At 44.1% G+C, this 21,271-nt stretch overlaps 1 protein-coding gene across 1 annotated transcript in view; it reads left to right on the top strand.

The window, feature by feature from the left end:
• Positions 1 to 436: 436 nt before the first annotated feature.
• Positions 437 to 21,271, top strand: part of LOC126252675 (frizzled-5-like) — a 183,798-nt gene continuing 162,963 nt past the window's right edge. Inside the window, exon 1 of the mRNA XM_049953578.1 lies at positions 437 to 626. Within this exon, the coding sequence (XP_049809535.1) occupies positions 437 to 626 (190 nt within the window). The remainder of the gene's footprint in view (positions 627 to 21,271) is intronic.

The following is a 21,271-nucleotide window of genomic DNA, read 5'->3' as shown; positions in this document are numbered from 1 at the left end:
GGGTAGTTGCTGTCAAGGAGTTGAAAAGTAACAATAATCGAAAACGAACTATATTACTGCCGAATCCACAGCTTTCAATGTTGTTGGGCGAATGGGCGATAGTCCTGATATTTAACCCATAGGGATGAGTATGTAATTGGTAAGTCTAGTTAACGTGGGTAAATTTGATCAAATGTGTTACGTATGCGATGTACTAACAGATAAAGGCACCCCTATCACCTTTACATTGGAGTTGACACGTAAAAATAGTCGAAAGCCATGGATGTTGGTGTCGAATTCATAATCGGCCGAGTCCTTACCCTGACTGTTGCAGGCGGGATGTCGTTTCATGTTTGTGAGTGGAGTGATTGTGGGATAGGAGGGACATGTCAAATTTATCGCAGCTGTTTCTAGCCGTGTTTTATTGTGCCAGGCTTGATATTACGGTATTCTGACAATGGCGTTCCACACGAGTGCATTTGATAGGACTAAGTGGGTGCAGGAGCAGCGAAGGGAGGTGATTCCAGGCCAGCAGCATTCCACGAGGCGATTGCCTGGAGCTGGCAGCTCACGCACACACTACATAGCAGCTGAGAGCATCCTCAGAAGAGGGAGGGTCGAAGACGTCATACAGCAGCAACAGTCCGGCAAAATTTGGTCGCCTGCTCAGTCGGCCATCTGTTGTTGGGCATTTACCAGGCATCATTGACCAGATATGTTATGAATATATTTAGCTGGTTGACTCCTCACATGTCCGCCAAAATTGAAAAGTCGTTACCTTAGAAATGTTCACAATAATTATTTACATTTTTGTTCAGGGTTATGTCTTATTTCAACAGTTTCTTACCAAATAAACGTCCGACAACCAACGTCAGACAACCCAGTTTCTTACCAAATAAACGTCCGACAACCCATGACGCCTACATTCAAAATTTTATCCTTCAAAACTTCAGCGGCTATCGTGCATATCTTGCTAGTCAGTTTCCTTGACAGAAAGAATTTCGCAAATAACGGAGCACTGACAGCTTATGGGATGTTTCCAGAATGTACACTACTGGCCATTAAAATTGCTACACCACGTGCTAGACCCGAAATTTAACCGACAGGAAGAAGATGCTGTGATATGCAAATGATTAGCTTTTCAGAGCATTCACAAGAGGTAGGCGCCGGTGGCGACACCTACAACATGCTGACATTAGGAAAGTTTCCAACCGATTTCTCATACACAAACTGCAGTTGATCGGCGTTGCCTTGTGAAACGTTGTTGTGATACCTCGTGTAAGGAGGAGAAATGCGTACCATCACGTTTCCGGCTTTGATAAAGGTCGGATTGCAGCCTATCGCGATTGCGGTTTATCGTATCGCGACATTGCTGCTCGCGTTGGTCGAGATCCAATGACTGTTAGCAGAATATGGAATCGGTGAGTTCAGGAGCATAATACGGCACGCCGTGCTGGATCCCAACGGCCTCGTATCACTAGCAGTCGAGATGACAGGCATCTTATCCGCATAGCTGTAACGGATCGTGCAGCCACGTCTCGATCCCTGAGTCAACAGATGGGGACGTTTGCAAGACAATAACCATCTGCACGAACAGTTCGACGACGTTTGCAGCAGCACGGACTATCAGCTCGGAGACCGTGACTGCGGTTACCCTTGACGGTGCATCACAGACAGCAGCGCCCGCGACGTTGTACTCAACGACGAACCTGGGTGCACGAATGGCAAAACGTCATTTTTTCGGATGAATCCAGGTTCTATTTACAGCATCATGATGCTCGCATCCGTGTTTGGCGACATCGCAGTGAACGCACATTGGAAGCGCCTATTCGTCATCGCCATACTGGCGTATCACACAGCGTGATGGTATGGGGTGCCATTGGTTACACGTCTCGGTCACCTCTTGTTGGCACTGACGGCACTTTGAACAATGGACGCTACATTTCAGATGTGTTACGACCCGTGGCTCTATTCATTCGAGTCCTGCGAAACCCTACATTTCAGCAGGATAATGCACGACCGCATGTTGCAGGTCCTGTACGGCCCTTTCTGGATACAAAAAATGCTCGACTGCTGCTCTGGCCAGCACATTCTCCAGATCTCTCATCAATTGAAAACGTCTGGTCAATGGTGGCCGAGCAACTGGCTGGTCACAATACACCAGTCACTACTCTTGATGAACTGTGGTATCGTGTTGAAGCTACATGGGCAGCTATACCTGTAGACGCAATCCAAGCTATGTTTGACTCAATGCCCAGGCGTATCAAGGCCGTTATTACGCCCAGAGGGGGTTGTTCTGCGTACTGATTTCTCACGATCTATGCACCCAAACTGCGTGAAAATGTAATCACATGTCAGTTCTAGTATATTTGTCCAATGAATACCCGTTTATCATCTGCATTTCTTCTTATTGTAGCAATTTTAATGGCCAGTAGTGTATCTTATGCCATGCAGTGTTGAAAATAGACAAGTTCTATCTTCTATGGACTTTAATTTCTCCGTAAGTACAAAGGGACATCGGAAAGTGAGTTACACTGTTACGGTTGGGTACGGATAACCGGCGCATTACTGCGTGCGACTGAAATTCGGAACGCGCTCTAAAGCTGAAGTGCGTGGTACAGGACGATCCTTGTGGACGAAACATCTAAATTGCACACAGATTCACTGTGAAATTGTCCGCAGCTCGTGGTCGTGCGGTAGCGTTCTCGCTTCCCGCGCCCGGGTTCCCGGGTTCGATTCCCGGCGGGGTCAGGGATTTTCCTTGCCTCGTGATGACTGGGTGTTGTGTGATGTCCTTAGGTTAGTTAGGTTTAAGTAGTTCTAAGTTCTAGGGGACTGATGACCTCAGCAGTTAAGTCCCATAGTGCTCAGAGTCATTTGAACCATTTTGAACACATCGAGATTACGTCTTATTGCTTAAAGAGTCATCACTTGACATAACTGAAGCATGCATGAAGCCCTCGTAAAATTTGCGATTCCAGTAGATTTTAAAACTGGACATTCTCTACTTAATTTGGTATGTAACATACCATTGCAGATCTAATAATTGTAATTAACTAGTGCATAGCCTATAAAATATATCTTCCTTTGAATAAAATCTGAAGTAGTAATATTTATGATGGTTTAGTAGCAAAGTAGCATTTACCTCCCTTTAGCGTTCTAGGATTAAAATTTATACAGACCAACTCCTGTAACGTGGACATAATAAAGGTTTCAAAAAATTCCAGATTTCTAAACCAGTTTCTGGCAAATGATAATACGCAATGGCATGAATATTATGCAGTATAAGGAGTGTCGGTGACTTTGTATCTACAAATATATTGGAGTAACTGAAGTGTATATTTTAAAGTAAGCTTTTGAGCTTACAGCAGTCTTATAGTCCTTGAAATTTTACTCAAATATTTGGCAAGAGGGGTGTTTCATTTCCTTAATATGGCACCCAAGGCTATCAAAAAAATGTAGTTCCGATGTTTACATGGCAACTACCTAACAAACTGCGGTGGCCGCTCTATACTTTGACACATTTACTACGTTCTTGCGTAAAGTTTCATTGTAGACTTTCTCAAATGTTACATTGTTCATAGGATAATCTCGATTGTACATCTTGAATTGTCTACGACATGCAAAATATCACTTGTCGTAAATCATCTTTCAATATCCTTAACTATTATAGGACTAGATGTAATTATGATAAAAACAGAATTCATTGAGGGAGATTTTATGTACCAGAATTTAAAAGATAAGATGTTCTTGTCACGTGCAGGAAAGGATACCCAATGTTGCATGGATCAACGAATTTACGGTTAACTCTCTCTGTGTCATAATAAAATGAAATAATATATGATTCTGGCGCAGAAAAATACACCCTGCTAGCAGGGGGTTGCTTTTCTTTGACCGAATGCAACTCTGCCATTATGTATTGTTTATTTTAGCGATTTCGAAAAAAAAAACGTGACAGATAATGTAACTAATACGATACCGATAACTGTGAGGAGTATTAGTATATTCTAAAAACTTCAGTGTTGGCCGAGATGACACGACTGTCATGCAAATATGGGACCGAAGGGTTCAGAAAGGTCGTACCCAGTGGAGTATAATATCTCCACGGTCCCACGCGATTAGCATTCGAGAGGACTCGGTCATGCAGGAGGGTATCGCCAAGTCACGTTATGACACAGAGTTGTTTTGCAGCAAGACAAATGTCCACGCCGACAGTACGGCGACCAATGTTGTGGTTTCCGTGACACGGCCAGAGGAAGAGTGGACACATTACTGGCACCTCGTCCGCTGTGTAAAGCGTGACGAGTCAGGTGCCCACGCGTGGATGGGCCGAGGAGAGCGCACGTTGTCCGACTGCACTCATCATAGTCATGCAGGCGCAGCATTTGGCGCGATGGTATGCTCTGTCATTGGGTACACGACGCGATCAACTCTGATTCGCATACACGGTTAACTCGACGGCAGACCATACTTTCCCGATTCTTTAATGGTGTGTTTTTCGACAAGACAGCGTGGTTCTTTGTCTCTTATACAGAGAGTGTTCCACTGTTGCACTGGTCACCTCGTTCTCCAGATCTCTCATCCTCTGAGACCAATTAGCCCAGTGTTCCCGAGAGAGTGGAGCACCACCACTCGCCAATTATTACGACTGATGCACTGTGCCACTTGATTGAAGCATCTCGGAATGCCGTACCGGTATCTTTCGTCCAAACCCACTCTGACTCGAAGCTCAGCCACGTTCAGAGTTATTGTTGCTGCCAGAGGTGCCAAGTCACCGTACTACATTTCGCGCCCTGTGTACCCCCAAATTAGCTACAAATTTAATCAAGTATTTTTTAATATGCTGTCACGCACCTTGGTGCAGGTCTTATTACATTCGACGCCACATTGGGCGAGCTGCGCCCCGGAAGGGGATGACGACAACACAACATCCAGTCCCTGAGCGGAGAAAATCTCCGACCCAGCCGGGAATCGAACCCGGGCCCTTAGAATTGACAGTCTGTCACGCTGACCACACAGCTACCGGGGGCGGACGCACAATAAGTAGAATATCGTTATATTATATCCTTCCTGATATTACAATTTTAATCGCCGACAGTTCACAGGCCTTGCTTGAGAATCTTGGCGGATAAGAAACATGACACGTTAACCATACAGCAGCACATTTTCGTTCTCGTCAGCGTTTTCGAAATATTTATCTTACTGAGGTCTACCCCCCCACAATGGGGATACGTCCCAACACCGGCGTGTTAACACGGGTATTTACATTTCCCCTGGGCGGTGCTGTTAGCGGCCTGTACAGAAGCCACTTCCATTTATACGTGGCTCAGTTCGAGCACCCGTCGCCTCTCTGGCCCTGCCTCTCGCACTCCGCTCCTCAGACCTTCCGGCACTATCAGTGAACTGACCACTTACAAGGCGCGTGAGAATGGCCGCGCTCGCCCCCTATCGCTGGCCCGCGCTGTTTGCGTTGGAGCCTCGTGTGTCGCGCCTTTTAACACGCGCCCGGCAGGTAAACCCCACCCAGCCGGCCTTATACTAATAATTTACGTTAGCCGCGGTGTGTATGCTGACGGCGGACGCCACTTAGCGTGGCCCACGCACACGCCACGGTAAACGCTCTCACTGTATCACATCACTTCACCACTCACCCGAGCTGTTACCTCCAGCGTCGTCCACTTACAGCCCCGAAATGGTAGCCTAAACCACGTATGGCCGGCAGGGTGTGAATTCAACCTCATTAGATCTCACGTGGCCAGGTCAGGCCACACACGATCCATAATGGTTCACTATTAATTTGTCTTGCTCGAAATATAAAGCTGCAGCTAGATAGCGGGTTTCCGTTGTAGAGCAACCACCTTCAGATCTACGAAGAGTATTAGGAAACTACTATCAGCAAGGACAATAACACTGGATGAATGTTCAAGATACGTAGAATAAATTTTAAAAATTCGCAAAGTGTGAGCAGGGCTCGTGCAGTGTTTTCATATAGATACCGGTAAGACATCGATCCCGGGAGTTCTAACCTCCAAAGTGGTTCTTCAGACTAGCCCAAACAAGCAAAAAGAAGCGAGCACAGCCTTCAGTCTAATATATATATATATATATATATATATATATATATATATATATATATATATATATATATATATATATATATATATATATAATATTTTTATTTACTTACTGAAATATGACTATAGCTTACCTTGTCTGTTCGCATGCAGTAATGTTCATCTGTTACGCTTTAACCGATGATGAATGCAGTGTTCGTTCTAATGACAAAAACGTATTTTTATGTGAGATAAGTACAATTTAACAATTTTCAAACTGTTTCACTTTACTTTTATTGTGAAAATTTGCTTCTCGCTACATTTCATGATACGTTTTGATGAGTTTTCGAGTATCAAAATATGCGTCATAAACGGCCGCATGTTTTGGCTGCAATCGTTCTTCTCAGTTCCTAGCAAAATACTGTTTATCTCGAGTATCAGAATAACACTCGTCGTCTTTTGCAACTGAGTTTTATTTTTGTTCGTAACCAAATATGTTACACCTAATTGTTTAGGTGGTCTGCAGAGCAAGTTATTTGTAAATATTGTTTCCTTATCATATTTCTTGGAGTCGATGGGGTATAGACACGTGTTCTTCACAGCAGCACTTTCTTGTAAGTCTCCTGTATTTTATGTACGACCATTGGTTCTTCCTTACGCACTGCTCAGATCAAAAGTTTTTGTACGAACGTTTTCACTGAGCTGCATTTTATACGCCGTAGCCAAGCTACTGGGTTAACTCAGGATGATACAACCGTAAAACCCGTCGCCGTAACCGTCTGAAGCGACACAGCTTATATTAATGGAGCACATAAAGAAGACAGAATGAAGAGCGAATCGTATCGCCACGTTTCATTAAGAAATGCTCGTCAAACTCCTGTGGCATACTCTACAAAAGAGCGGCTGTGCATCACGAAGAAGTTTACTATCGAAATTCAGAGAGCGTATGTTCCAACAAGTAGTGGGAAACATGTTATATACTCCCACATACGTTTGCTAAATGATCACAATGGGAAAAATTAGAGACATTGGAGTTCATACCTGCATCCTTTCTTCCCACGCACTATTAGTGATAGTAACAGGTAAAACCTAGTCTTCCCGGAAGTTCCATCTACCACAAAGGTGTCTTGCGCAGTATAGTTGTATATATAGACAATCGGGAACACTCTTATTCTCTCTTAGGATGGGGACTACAGTTCTTTCATTCTTCTTTCTTTCTTTCTCTGTCGGCGCGGGTAGGACGGATTTGGCAAGGTTAGTTTTAGGGGTGGCCAGATGCTCTTCCTGCCGCCACCCCGTACCCCCAGGGATGCAATCAGTGTACCCAGCTGTCTGCGTCTAGTGTAAATCGTGAAATAGTGCGAACGTGTTTCAAATGTCTGCGACGCGTGTAACTGAGGCGGAACGTGGGGACCAGCCCGGTATTCACCTAGCGGATGTGGGAAACCGCCTAAAAACCACATCCACGCTGGCTGGCACACCGGCCCTCGTCGTTAATCCGCCGGGCGGATTCGATCCGGGCCGGCGCGCCCACCCGAGTCCAGGAAGCAGCGCGTTACCGCTCTCGGCTATCCTGGCAGGTAGGATGAGGACTACTGTGATCGAGCTAAATATAGTCTGTATCCGCACATGTATGACCAAATTCGCAAGTCTTATTTTCGTAGTTGATACATGAAATACGTGATGGGTACGATGCAACTGTTACAGAGTTTAACTCCATTACGTGAGCTTTAAAATGTATACCTGACAGTGTTTGCCAAAAACAGTGTCACCTTTCTTCCAAAAGGTTCGATACGTTCCCTGAGCATCTGTTTTACGCTTCTACGTGTCGTGTGCTGTTCAGACATGTTACGAGCGTAGCTGCGCGTTTCAGATTTCGTTCGAATTTTGCTGCCATGCCTACTTGGTACGGGCTGCAAAGGCTGGAGCAGTGGCCTGGAGTTGGTTGCAGTAGCGACTCTATGCCCTTCACACAGGCAGACGCTGGTTTGGAGAGGGATTATGTGACAGTGAGGGCCCTTTAGTGATGCTCATTTGTGTACGTGTACGTGTGTGTGTGTGTGTGTGTGTGTGTGTGTGTGTGTCTTATTTCGTTTAGATTTATGGTACGATGTAAGTCAACGAGAGTATTGTTCTGCTGTTTTGATAATGGTGCATATGTTTTCCTTTTTCCTTGCGTTCCTTTTTCTTCTTCTTCTTCTTCTTCTTCTTCTTCTTCTTCTTCTACTACTACTGACTGGTTTGAAGCGGCCCGCCACGAATTTCTTTTCTGTGCTAACCTCTTCATCTCAGAGTAGCACTTGCAACCTACGTCCTCAATTATTTGCTTGACGTATTCCAATCTCTGTCTTCCTCTACAGTTTTTGCCCTCTACAGCTCCCTCTAGTACCATGGAAGTCATTCCCTCATGTCTTAGCAGATGTCCTATCATCCTGTCCCTTCTCCTTATCAGTGTTTTCCACATATTACTTTCCTCTCCGATTCTGCGTAGAACCTCCTCATTCCTTACCTTATCAGTCCACCTAATTTTCAACATTCGTCTATAGCACCACATCTCAAATGCTTCGATTCTCTTCTGTTCCGGTTTTCCCACAGTCCATGTTTCACTACCATACAATGCTGTACTCCAGACATACATCCTCAGAAATTTCTTCCTCAAATTAAGTCCGGTATTTGATATTAGTAGACTTCTCTCGGCCAGAAATGCCTTTCTTGCCATAGCGAGTCTGCTTTTGATGTCCTCCTTGCTCCGTCCGTCATTGGTTATTTTACTGCCTACGTAGCAGAATTCCTTAACTTCATTGACTTCGTGACCATCAATCCTGATGTTAAGTTTCTCGCTGTTCTCATTTCTACTACTTCTCATTACCTTCGTCTTTCTCCGATTTACTCTCAAACCATACTGTGTACTCATTAGACTGTTCATTCCGTTCAGCAGATCATTTAATTCTTCTTCACTTTCACTCAGGATAGCAATGTCATCAGCGAATCGTATCATTGATATCCTTTCACCTTGTATTTTAATTCCACTCCTGAACCTTTCTTTTATTTCCATCATTGCTTCCTCGATGCACAGATTGAAGAGTGGGGGCGAAAGGCTACAGCCTTGTCTTACACCCTTCTTAATACGAGCACTTCGTTCTTGATCGTCCACTCTTATTATTCCCTCTTGGTTGTTGTACATATTGTATATGAACCGTCTCTCCCTATAGCTTACCCCTACTTTTTTCAGAATCTCGAACAGCTTGCACCATTTTATATTGTCGAACGCTTTTTCCAGGTCGACAAATCCTATGAAAGTGTCTTGATTTTTCTTTAGCCTTGCTTCCATTATTAGCCGTAACGTCAGAATTGCCTCTGTCGTCCGTTTACTTTTCCTAAAGCCAAACTGATCGTCACCTAGCGTCCTCTTTATGAAATACTACATAGCAGACATGCTCCTCTGCAGGTCTGCCTCCATATCACCACAGTTTCTGGCGTTCCAGCCTTCCTGCAGACAGCACGACAGCGCTTCTGACAGTATCCACAAGATCATTTATGTATACTGTGAACAGTGACGGTCCCGCTACACTTCCTCAAGTCACTTTACCATTTGTCGATTTTCGTCAAGTTGTTCTTGTTATTCTTTGCCCAACTGAAATTCTGTTTGATATTTTTGAACCATTATTAGTCGTCTCAGACGCAGACTATTCGAAGTTTTTCTCGGAGGATTTCCCCCTCTCCCCATCTCCTCTCTCCTGGAAGACATTTCGGAAATTAATCCTCTTTGCCCTTCGCTTCCATTTGCGAGCTTCTACAATCGGTCTCTGCACCCTTCTCGATAAATAACAATGGGTAATGGCGCCCTGCGAGCTAAGCTTCACAACCTCTCTTCTTATTCTTTATTCCGTGGAATATTTTATGAATTTAATTTCTCCCTCACTTACTGTTCTGAGCCCTGTTTCGTCAATGATCCTTGTGAAGTAAGTCTAGACTTCGCTGCAGGCTTCTGTTAATACGAAGAAATAATTGTATTTTAATTTCCTTCACTCGCCGTTAGCTTCCTCTTGGTTGGTCTGCGTTGTGGGTAACGACGTACGAATTGTAAATTTGATCTTTCATTTCTCCCTCTGCCATGTGTGATACATAATATGTGCCAAATCACGTCAATAAAGATCATTAGCAAGGAGGTCAAAGCCGAGTACACAAGTGTTCTAATAACAGTAATCAGCAGTTTCTGTAGAGCAATTTCAAATTTTTCATCAATTTCGGGACTACAAAAAAACTCACTGGAATGATTTACTGTATTTCGCTGTATAACTAACTTACACAGCAAACCAACCCTAACCTCACCTGTCTCTGCTGCAGTTCCATTTAATTTGTGTATTGGAAATGACATCTTTTGTTGAAAAGTGCTAATCTTATACTTAGTTAACTGTGCAACCTTTATAAATCATAAACACAAATCAAGGTCCCGAGTTAGAGTCTCGGTCCGGCACACAGTTTTAATCTGCCAGGAAATTTCATATTAGCGCACACTCCGCTGCAGAGTGAAAATCTCATCCCCCAGGCTGTGGCTAAACCATGTCTCCGCAATATCCTTCCTTCCAGGAGTGCTAGTTCTGCAAGGTTCGCAGAAGAGCTTCTGTGAAGTTTGGAAGGTAGGAGACGAGGTACTGGCGGAATTAAAGCTTTAAGGACGGGTCATGAGTCGTGCTTGGGTAGCTCAGTTGGTAGAGCACTTGCCCGCGAAAGGCAAAGGTCCCGAATGTCTCAGTCCGTCACGCAGTTTTAATCTGCCAGGAAGTTTGAGAACACGTATATAATTCTGAACGGAGAAAAATCTTCAGATGTGAAAGTAACTTCGGGTGTACCCCAAGGGAATGTTAGTGCACAATTACTTTACACAAGACATTTGTAAATGACCAATGAGGCTTTTCGCGGATGATCCTGTTGTGTACACAAAAGTTGCAATGTTAAAAAATTGTAGCGAAATCCTGGAAAATCTGAAAATGACTGAGAACTGGTGCAGGGACTGCCAAGTCAACTTCAACATAAACAAATGTAACATATTACGCATAAACAGGCCGAAAGATCCGTAACTGTATGATTCACAGTTGAAGAACAATAACTGGAAGCAGTAACATCGATAAAACATCTAGGAGTATGTATACGTACTAGAGCTGAAAGACTAAATAAAACTAATTGCAAGTAAGGCAGGTCAGACAGATTTAACGGAAGAAACCCCAGGAAATGTAGTCCATCCCCAAAGAAGGTAGCTTGCAAAACCCACGTTCGACAAGTACTTGAATTTTGCTCGTCAGTCTGGTATCCGCACCAGATAGAATTGACAGAGGAAATGAGGAGTTCCAAAGGAGAGCGGCTCGTTTCGTGACAGGTTTATTTAGTAAGCACTAAGGCGTCACGGAGGAGCTCAGCCAACTCGAGGGATAGACGTTGCAAGAGAGAAGGACTACATCACGGCGTGTCAAAGTCCCGGGAGCGTACGTTTCTAGAAGCGTCGACCAGTGTATAGATTCCTCCTGCGTATATCTCACGATAAGGTCATGAAGGTAAAATTAGAGATATTAGAGTTCACACGGGAGACGACCAGCAATCGACCTGCCAACCATTCACGGCTGGAAGAGGAAAGGTGGGAAGTTGCAGTAATGCTCAAACTACCCTCCACCACATACAGTAAGGTGGCACAGAACAGATGTAGGTGTAGATGTAACTCTGCCACAGTAGAACAGCGGTCAAAATTGCCGAATCTGCTGAGTCGCCCCCAACTACGTCTTAGCCCGGCTTCACATAACTTGTTCGAGTGGAACATGCGCCCTGAGAGTGACACACTATAATACTCGCCTCTAATCTGCCTAAAGCACTATTAGAAAAATACACTACTGGCCATTAAAATTTCTACACCACGAAGATGACGTTCTACAGACGTGAAATTTAACCGACAGCAAGATGATGATGTGATATGCAAATGATTAGCTTTTCGGAGCATTCACACAAGGTTGGCGCAGGTGGCGACACATACAACGTGCTGACATGAGGAAAGTTTCCTACCGATTTCTCATACACAAACTGCAGTTGACGGACGTTGCCCGGTGAAACGTTGTTGTGATGCCTCGTGTAAGGAGGAGAAATGCGTACCATCACGATTCCGACTTTGATAAAGGTCGGATTGTAGCCTATCGCGATTGCGGTTTATGGTATCGCGACATTGCTTCTCGCGTTGGTCGAGATCCAATGACTGTTAGCAGAATACGGAATCGGTGGGTTGAGGAAGGTACTACGGAACGCCGTGCTGAATCTCAACGGCCTCGTATCTCTAGCAGTCGAGATGACAGGCATCTTATCCGCATAGCTGTAACGGATCGTGCAGCCACGTCTCGATCCCTGAGTCAACAGGTGGGGACGTTTGCAAGACAACCATCCGCACGAACAGTTCGACGACGTTTGCAGCAGCATAGATTATCAGCTCGTAGACCATGGCTGCGGTTACCCTAGACGCTGCATCACAGGCAGGAGCGTCTGCGATGGTGTACTTGACGACGAACCTGGGTGCACGAATGGCAAAACGTCATTTTTTCGGATGAATCCAGGTTCTATTTACAGCATCATGATGCTCGCATCCGTGTTTGGCGACATCGCGGTGAACGCACATTGGAAGCGCCTATTCGTCATCGCCATACTGGCGTATCACACGGCCATTGGTTACACGTCTCGGTTACCTCTTGTTCGCATTGACAGCACTTTGAACAATGGACGTTACATTTCAGATGTGTCACGACCCGTGGCTCTACCCTTCATTCTATCCCTGAGAAAGCCTACATTTCAGCAGGATAATGCACGAGCGCATGTTGCAGGTCCTGTACGTGCCTTTCTGGATACAGAAAATGTTAGACTGATGCCCTGGCCAGCACATTCTCCAGATCTCTCACCAACTGAAAACGTCTGGTCAATGGTTGCCGAGCAACTGGCTCGTCACAATACGCTAGTCTCTACTCTTGATGAACTGTGGTATCGTGTTCAAGCTGCATGGGGAACTGTACCTGTAGAAGTCATCCAAGCTCTGTTTGACTCAATGCCCAGGCGTATCAAGGCCGTTATTACGACCAGAGGTGGTTGTTCTGGGTACTGATTTCTCAGGCACCCAAACTGCCTGAAAGTGTAATCACAGGTCAGTTCTAGTATAATATATTTGTCCAATGAATACCCGTTTATCATATGCATTTCTTCTTGCTGTAGCAATTTTAATAGCTAGTAGTGTATTCTGCAGGAGGGCACAACATGTCCTCCGCTGTTACCTGCAGCGTGAGTGTTACACGTTTGCCAGCCAGGGGAGTATCAGCCCGGATGTTGGGCGCAGACAGTACTTCGGACTGACCGCAGAAGCTTCGGCCTCGCCGCTCACGTAGGAGGCGTGTTCTGGGAACGCGGCAGCGCTGCCCACGCCACAATATACGCAAGTCGCCTGACACACGGCCAGATTCAGCGCTGCGGGCCTTCCGCTGGCTGGTTGTAGGGAAGAAAGACAAAGGGACCCCTCCACTGCCCATCACTGGCTTCGTGTCCACCAAAATGTCGGTCATGTCGCGTCTACCACACACACCGCTGACCCGACACCGAGAAAAACCTACCGGCACGTGTCAGAGCTCGACAGCACCGAGATTTTAGCCCACCGAGACGGCGATTTGTCGTTCCACGACACTGCACTGCCCGCAGTGGGCGACTGAAGTGTGGTACTGGTCGATGCAGTGTTGTGTGACGTCCTTAGGTTAGTTAGGTTTAAGTAGTTCTAAGTTCTAGGGGACTGATGACCATAGATGTTGAGTCCCATAGTGCTCAGAGCCATTTGGTCGATGGAGTAGGGCCGTACTCAAAGCTGTGCGGGGTCACAAAGCCACCATGCGTCTAGCGCCCGAGAGGATACTCACATTCCGTGCTCACGAGGAGAACACGGTAAGTGGCATAAACTGATTTCCCAGAAATTTAACTCATTTAAACAGGTGTCAAAATTGGCTTGTCTTTAGATAATCGACGATTTCTGAGAATACGACGGTCAAAGTTTTGGAGGTATTTCATGTGCCTTTTAGCTCAGGGTCCGTTTGACTGAAGCGGTTACACAGTGACTAACGTCGCAGCTTTTCACCCCGTCTTCAAAGCCCGATTATTCCTTTTATTTTCGTGTTTGTTCGTTTATATACCCATGTTCGTTGAAGATCACTACATGAATATTTTCAAATGTATGTTGAAATAGCGTTATCCTTATTTGGCTACTAATTGTCTATCTGATGAATGAAATTCAAGAAAGATAAATGAATGAGAAAATTATTTGAAATTGTTTTCGATGAAGTAGTGTATTTTTATTCTTAATCAATTGCAAGTCCAGTTTTCCGAAAAATGGCCCGTTATGCGTCGTTTCCTGCAAAATTGTCAATGTGTGAAATCATCATTAATGTCAACGACGTTTCTGTGGCAAGTCAGATTCGTACGAAGAAATGTCCCTATGGCAAACCTGCCTTCGCGCGATGCTCTGATTTTCGGAGTTTCTATGTTTCGAGTGTTTCTACCATGTTTGTACTATTGGTATCATCCAAGGGAATGCACCAAATCTTCCTGAAGAATAAACATAAGAATAAAATGTAATAACTAATGTAAAAACTGATGTAAGAATGAAATACAAGAGAATTTAAAAAAGATAATATATATATATATATATATATATATATATATATATATATATATATATATATATATGTGTGTGTGTGTGTGTGTGTGTGCGCGCGCATTCAAGCAATCTTTCACCGAAGCATCAGTTCTCTGCGGCTCTCCCTGCACTTCTCACCTGTTTCCTGGCGTTGCAACTTCCTTATGTACACTGGTTAGCCAGGACATTATGACCACCTGGCTACCAGCCGGTATGTTCACCTTTGGCTTGGATAACAGCGGCGACGCGTCTTGCCATGGGAGCAATGAGGTCTCGGTAGATCAGTGGAGGGGGGTGACACCACATCTCTTTGCACACAAGACATCTAATTCCTGATGTGCTCTGACGTCACGTTCAGTCACTCCCAGATGTGTTAGATCGGGTTCAGATCGGGTGAGTTGGGGGGGGGGGGGCAGCACATCGATTACAACTCGCCACTGTGTACCTCGAACCACTTCGCCGCATTCCTAGCCTCGTGGCATGGCACATTATCTTGTTGAAAAATACCTCTGCCGTCGGAAAACATGATCGTCGTGAAGGGATGTGAAGCAGTGTCCTTGGGAGTCATGTTGCCTTGCACGAGCCCCACTGGACATGCGGATGCCCACGTGAATGTTCCCCAGAGCATAATGGGGCCGCCGCCAGCTGGTCTCAGTCCCCCAGAACAGGTGTCAAAGAGCTGTTCCCCTGAAATACGACGAATTCGCGTCGTTCTATCGGCATGATGAAGAACGTACAGGGATTCATCAGACCATGCAACGCTCTGCCACTACGCCGGTGCTTAGTGTCGATGGTCAGGCGCCATTTTCAGTCTTAGTTACCGATGTCGTCGTGTTGACAATGGCACATGCAATAGTCGTCGGCTGCGGAGGCCCATCGTTAGGAGTGTTCAGTGCGCTGTGTATTCACACACACTTGTACTTTTCTCAGCATTAAAGTTTGATGTCAGTTACGCGACAATTCGCCGCCTGTCCTCTTTGTCTGGCCAGCGTACGACGTCCGACGTCTACAGCGAGGGCTGGCCGCCCAATCCCACAACGTCTAGACGTGGGTTCACACTGGTTCGGCATGTGTTGAAGATACTCACCGCAGCGCTCCTCGAACACCCGACAAGTTGTGCAGTTTCCCAAATGTTCGTACCGAGCCCCCAGACCACCACAATGTGCCCTCGGTCAAATTAAGATATTCTAGACATGGACAGCACGCTCACTGATAACTACATGAAGCGTGAGTGTGTCTGACTAGCAGTTATTCCTCCCCAGTGACGTTGCTGTTGGCTAGACGAGTTTATATCGGTATTAGCAACGGCTTTCACCATCAGCACGAGTGACTTTTTGGTGCTCCACGAAGACGCTGTACACCCTAATTGGGAGAGGCCTTATAGCATCACATTGTAGAGAATCCGTCAGCGAGTACGCGAGCAATATTTGAAAAGGAATTACCATCTAAATGCTCTGCTGCATGTAGGTGACGTAATTGTATTAAAAATGCAAAAGTAGAATTACAACACCCTGTTTATAAGCTACACAAATTGAGAAGAAAACATTACAATCTAAAAATATCTGCTACTAAAACAAAAATTATGTCCCATTATGGATCTAAGATTGTCTACGAAAACGAGGCACTGAGCTAGTCCCCAGTTTCATTTATTTGGGCAGCGACCTTAGTCTCGACATACACAAAGCTACAGAAAAGAAAGGCAACAAATTTCAAAATGTATGTGGAAGTATAAACAAAACTTTAAAAATTAAAGTTAGCAAAGCCACAAAACTGAAAGTCTGTAATACAAAGATTCTCTGATACTTTAAGACAACGAATACTGGATTGAGAGAAAGAACGATAAAAATCTTCACTTGATAGAGAAATGCTTCCATATGTGAGGCAGGCAGTCTTTCCGAGTTGGCACACGTTGAACTGTGGAAGGTCTTGCTCTCAAATATATCTCAATAAACTGTGGCTAAGATGTTCCATAATTCACTGTGTGCCACAGAAAATGAGATTTTTAAGAACTTTCAAACGTTACTCGAGGAGTATGGCATTCGGGCAGAACCGGGAATGAAAAATTAAAATGAGGAGATTGAAGAACATAGGGAAGAATGGAGCGAACCCCTCAAGCGGATGGATGAAGTCAGAATTCAGATCATCCTAAACAAGTACGCAACCACAGGAAGCAGTGATGTAGGACAGCCGAGGAAGAGAATTATTTCATTATATGAAGTCGGAACAGGTATACTGTCTAGGTTTTAAAGTGCAGAATAAGAAGAAGAAGAAGAAGAAGAAGAAGAATATCAATCATGTAGCACTTTAATTGTGAACATCTGGTCGATGACCCTTCTTGAAATTTCAATATCTGCAATTTCGGTGGTTAAATTTTGTAGCCCATAGATAATAAGGTAGAGGAAGTATAGCTGAGTTCTTTAATTGGGTGCGTCCTAGGCTGTTTGTTATCTGAAAGGACTTGGGCCCGACTCTGAGGTGATCCGGGATATTTGCTGGCTCTGAACACAACTTACACACAAATATAAACACGTTTACAGGTTAGGACACAGACGCATATCCTCTGCGAAGTGACCACAAGTTGTAAGAGCGCTGGGGCGTTCACACTAGTCGAGTTCCCTGCTTCCTCACTTACAGTGCCAGACTTGGAAGGAAGATATCGTTTGTTCGCTTACGCAAGTACCGCGCGACAACTGTTTCTTTTTTTTTGTGTTAGCTTCCAATACATCCCACTCCAAAATACAAGTAGCTCTGAATCTGTTAATCGCTTGTGACACATGGGAGCTACACGGACGACAGCGCAGATAAGCTGCGCACTCAATATTACTGCCCACACATTGATAAGGGGCGACCTTTAGAGCGTACGAACAAATACTCCATGACAACAAGCAACACTGCTTATATTCATCTACTCTTTAGCGAGAAAATTACACGAAGTGCTATTATCAATGAGTATCATTTCTTTTCGTTACATAAAGTGATTATATTTCCTCCCGGCATCATCATCAATCAGTTCACAACGGAGCACTAACGTATTAGGTGCTCGGTTTTTATATTAAAAGGGAGAGTCGATAATCTACATCTACATCCATACTCCGCAAGCCACCTGACGGTGTGTGGCGGAGGGTACCCTCAGTACCTCTATCGGTTCTCCCTTCTATTCCAGTCTTGTATTGTTCGTGGAAAGAAGGATTGTCTGTACGCTTCTGTGTGGGCTCTAATCTCTCTGATTTTATCCTCATGGTCTCTTCGCGAGATATACGTAGGAGGGAGCAATATACTGCTGGACTCTTCGGTGAAGGTATATTCTCGAAGCTTTAACAAAAGCCCGTACCGACCTACTGAGCGTCTCTCCTGCAGAGTCTTCCACTGGAGTTTATCTATCATCTCCGTAACGCTTTCGCGATTACTAAATGATCCTGTAACGAAGCGCGCTGCTCTCCGTTGGATCTTCTCTATCTCTTCTATCAACCCTATCTGGTACGGATCCCACACCGCTGAGCAGTGTTCAAGCAGTGGGCGAACAAGCGTACTGTAACCTACTTCCTTTGTTTTCGGATTGCATTTGCTTAGGATTCTTCCAATGAATCTCAGTCTGGCATCTGCTTTACCGACGATCAACTTTATATGATCATTCCATTTTAAATCACTCCTAATGCGTATTCCCAGATAATTTATGGAATTAACTGCTTCCAGTTGCTGACCTGCTATATTGTAGCTAAATGATAAGGGATCTTTCTTTCTGTGTATTTGCAGCACATTACACTTGTCTACATTGAGATTCAATTGCCATTCCCTGCACCATGCGTCAATTCGCTGCAGATCCTCCTGCATTTCAGTACAATTTTCCATTGTTACAACCTCTCGATACACCACAGCATCATCTGCAAAAAGCCTCAGTGAACTTCCGATGTCATCCACCAGGTCATTTATGTATATTGTGAACAGCAACGGTCCCATGACACTCCCCTGTGGCACACCTGAAATCACTCTTACTTCGGATAATAGATGAAATGCCAACGGTAATTTCTGCCTTTTGAAACGACGCACGTGCGCAGCGTGCGCAAGGATCACCAAGCGTGGTTACAGCACAGTGAACAACCTGTCACCGCTTAGGTTTCTTTCCACTGCTTGCCACTTAACTGAGACAAATGATGAGGACGGGTACTGAGTGAAAGGCTGAGAATTTGCGCTTCAGGTCGCGGCTGTTGGAGAGGAAAGAGCCATACGTGGCGTGATTGTGACTAGGATTGCTCCTCAATCGTTATGACTGAATGTATATCCTACGCTGAAGAGAGAACTGGTCGGTTCAAAATCAGGAATGTTGGTCGAGTCACTTGCGCTGCGTTAAGAACGAAGGTGATAAGAGTCTGAAGCTAAAATGGGGTAAAAATCTGTAAATTATTTTTGACCTACCCGTATTTATGTAAGTGTATAAGCTTCCACGACCAGACTCATTAAAGTAGCGCCGCATCATATTGTAAAATTATTCTGTGGCAGTTATTTTACAATATGGCGCGCTGCCATACCCATAATACGTTTATGTTTACATGTTAGTGCTTAGATAATTGAAACACCGCTATGTAGGCGGACTTAAGCTCTTTAGAATTATTATTGTAACTGTAGCGTCGCTCTTCATAGTGAAAATAGTGGTAGTGGTGGGTCGTACAAATTAATACTTCACGAGTTACGGAGACGGTATGGCTCCCAATGTATTACTGTTCTTCAGTACATATTTTAGTGATGTTTCATAAGACATCGAGAAATTTTAAAATCATTGTTTCATTGAGGCATAAAATTGAGATTTATAAAACAATTAGTGTCACATAAAAAAGGTTAAAATATATATTATAATATGTCTTTTCTATATGTATTCACTACTCCAGAAACAGTGAAAGTGACTACAGTCTTCGGCCGGCCGGGGTGGCCGAGCGGTTCTAGGCGCTACAGTCCGGAACCGCGCGACCGCTATGGTCGCAGGTTCGAATCCTGCCTCGGGCATGGATGTGTGTGATGTCCTGAGGTTAGTTAGGTTTAAGTAGTTCTAAGTTCTAGGGGACTAATGACCTTAGAAGATTAAGTCCCATAGTGCTCAGAGCCATTTGGCTAGAGTCTTGACCTCTATTTTGGGCGACGACACAGGAAGAGCAATGACCTTCAAACCTGTCGTGAGAAAGTACGTCTTTTAATGAAATAATAAATAAGGATCACCATGGTGTAGAGATACTCATTTTGAGGCAGTTTTCTTCTGGACAGCCTGCTGTTATCTGTGTTTGATGGACAATAACTAAGTCTTGTTCATTATTTCTCATGTGTGTTACCCTGGTGTTGCACTATCATTAGTAACTTCCGCTTCGTCAGCACATTTGGTTGTTTTGTTACTGACTATTTCTTGCACTGCAGCAGATGATTTTATACAATTTGTTATCTACAGTTTTGTTGTTGGCAGTGGTAGGTTACCGCGTTACCACAATTCTATGGATTGTAGTTACAAAACGTACTGTTACCACACAATCATCATTACTGACAAGTACAATAAAGTGAAACTCAGTGATGATGGAATATTATCACCTAAAGCTGTATTAGGTAATAGAGAAAAACAAGAAATTGTGTTTCGCACAAGACGACATCTTCAAAGTATATTTATTATAAGGAAGAATAAGCGATATTCCGCTAAAGACATACAGCAAAGAGTCGTTATTTTAAACATAATTTATGCACAGACGTGTTTCGGACTTTCAACTATCTTCAGTCAGCGCAGTTATAATTATGGCGTACTTAAATACATGCTGCTTTAAATGTAGTCTTTTTACTGTTAAGCATTGGATACAGCTGCATCGCAGACGAGCCCATGTAGCTAATTTACACGCTTGTTTTAGTCCAAGACTACAACTGAAGTCAAATTACAATTCTCGTCTAGTTCTGTCTGGACTTCGTTATGCTGTGGACATTAATGATGAGACATTCAAACTTTTTACGAGCAAGGGCGCGAATGGAAAAAAATAAACTACATATCTTTTAATAATCATTCTTTAACGTTATTTAATTCCTGTTCGTTATAACTGTGGAATGAACTTGACAGAACTGAAAGATTAGGAAGAGAACAAAACAAAAATTACAATCTTTTTTCAACATTCATTCATTACAGCACAATATTACTTAAAGAAGAAATCACAACTATGTAGGCTATTCATCACAGTAACTGGGACTAACTTATTTTAAAGACTGACCTTTCATTACTACCGAGACTGGTGGGACAATGGCAGTTTGTAGAAAACGAACAGTAGTATAAAATGTTTCGTAATTCATTAGCCGTGCCACATTCAATACAAGAATAAGGGCGCTGTTAACATCCCCTTTATGCCCCCTAACTCACGCAGCAACAACATCTACCTCTAAATATGTACTGCGGACATCATTGTTCAGTGGATGACGTGGGTTTCGTCGAACCAGTACTATCGATTTTCTGTTCTATTCCAGACACGTACTGAGCGGGGGCAAAATTAGTCTCTATACGCCCGAATGCGCTCTCTAACCTCTTTTA

Source organism: Schistocerca nitens, chromosome 4 (genome assembly GCF_023898315.1).
Source record: "Schistocerca nitens isolate TAMUIC-IGC-003100 chromosome 4, iqSchNite1.1, whole genome shotgun sequence".
Taxonomy (NCBI): Eukaryota; Metazoa; Arthropoda; class Insecta; order Orthoptera; family Acrididae; genus Schistocerca; species Schistocerca nitens.
This window is presented reverse-complemented; position numbering and strand designations above follow the sequence as displayed.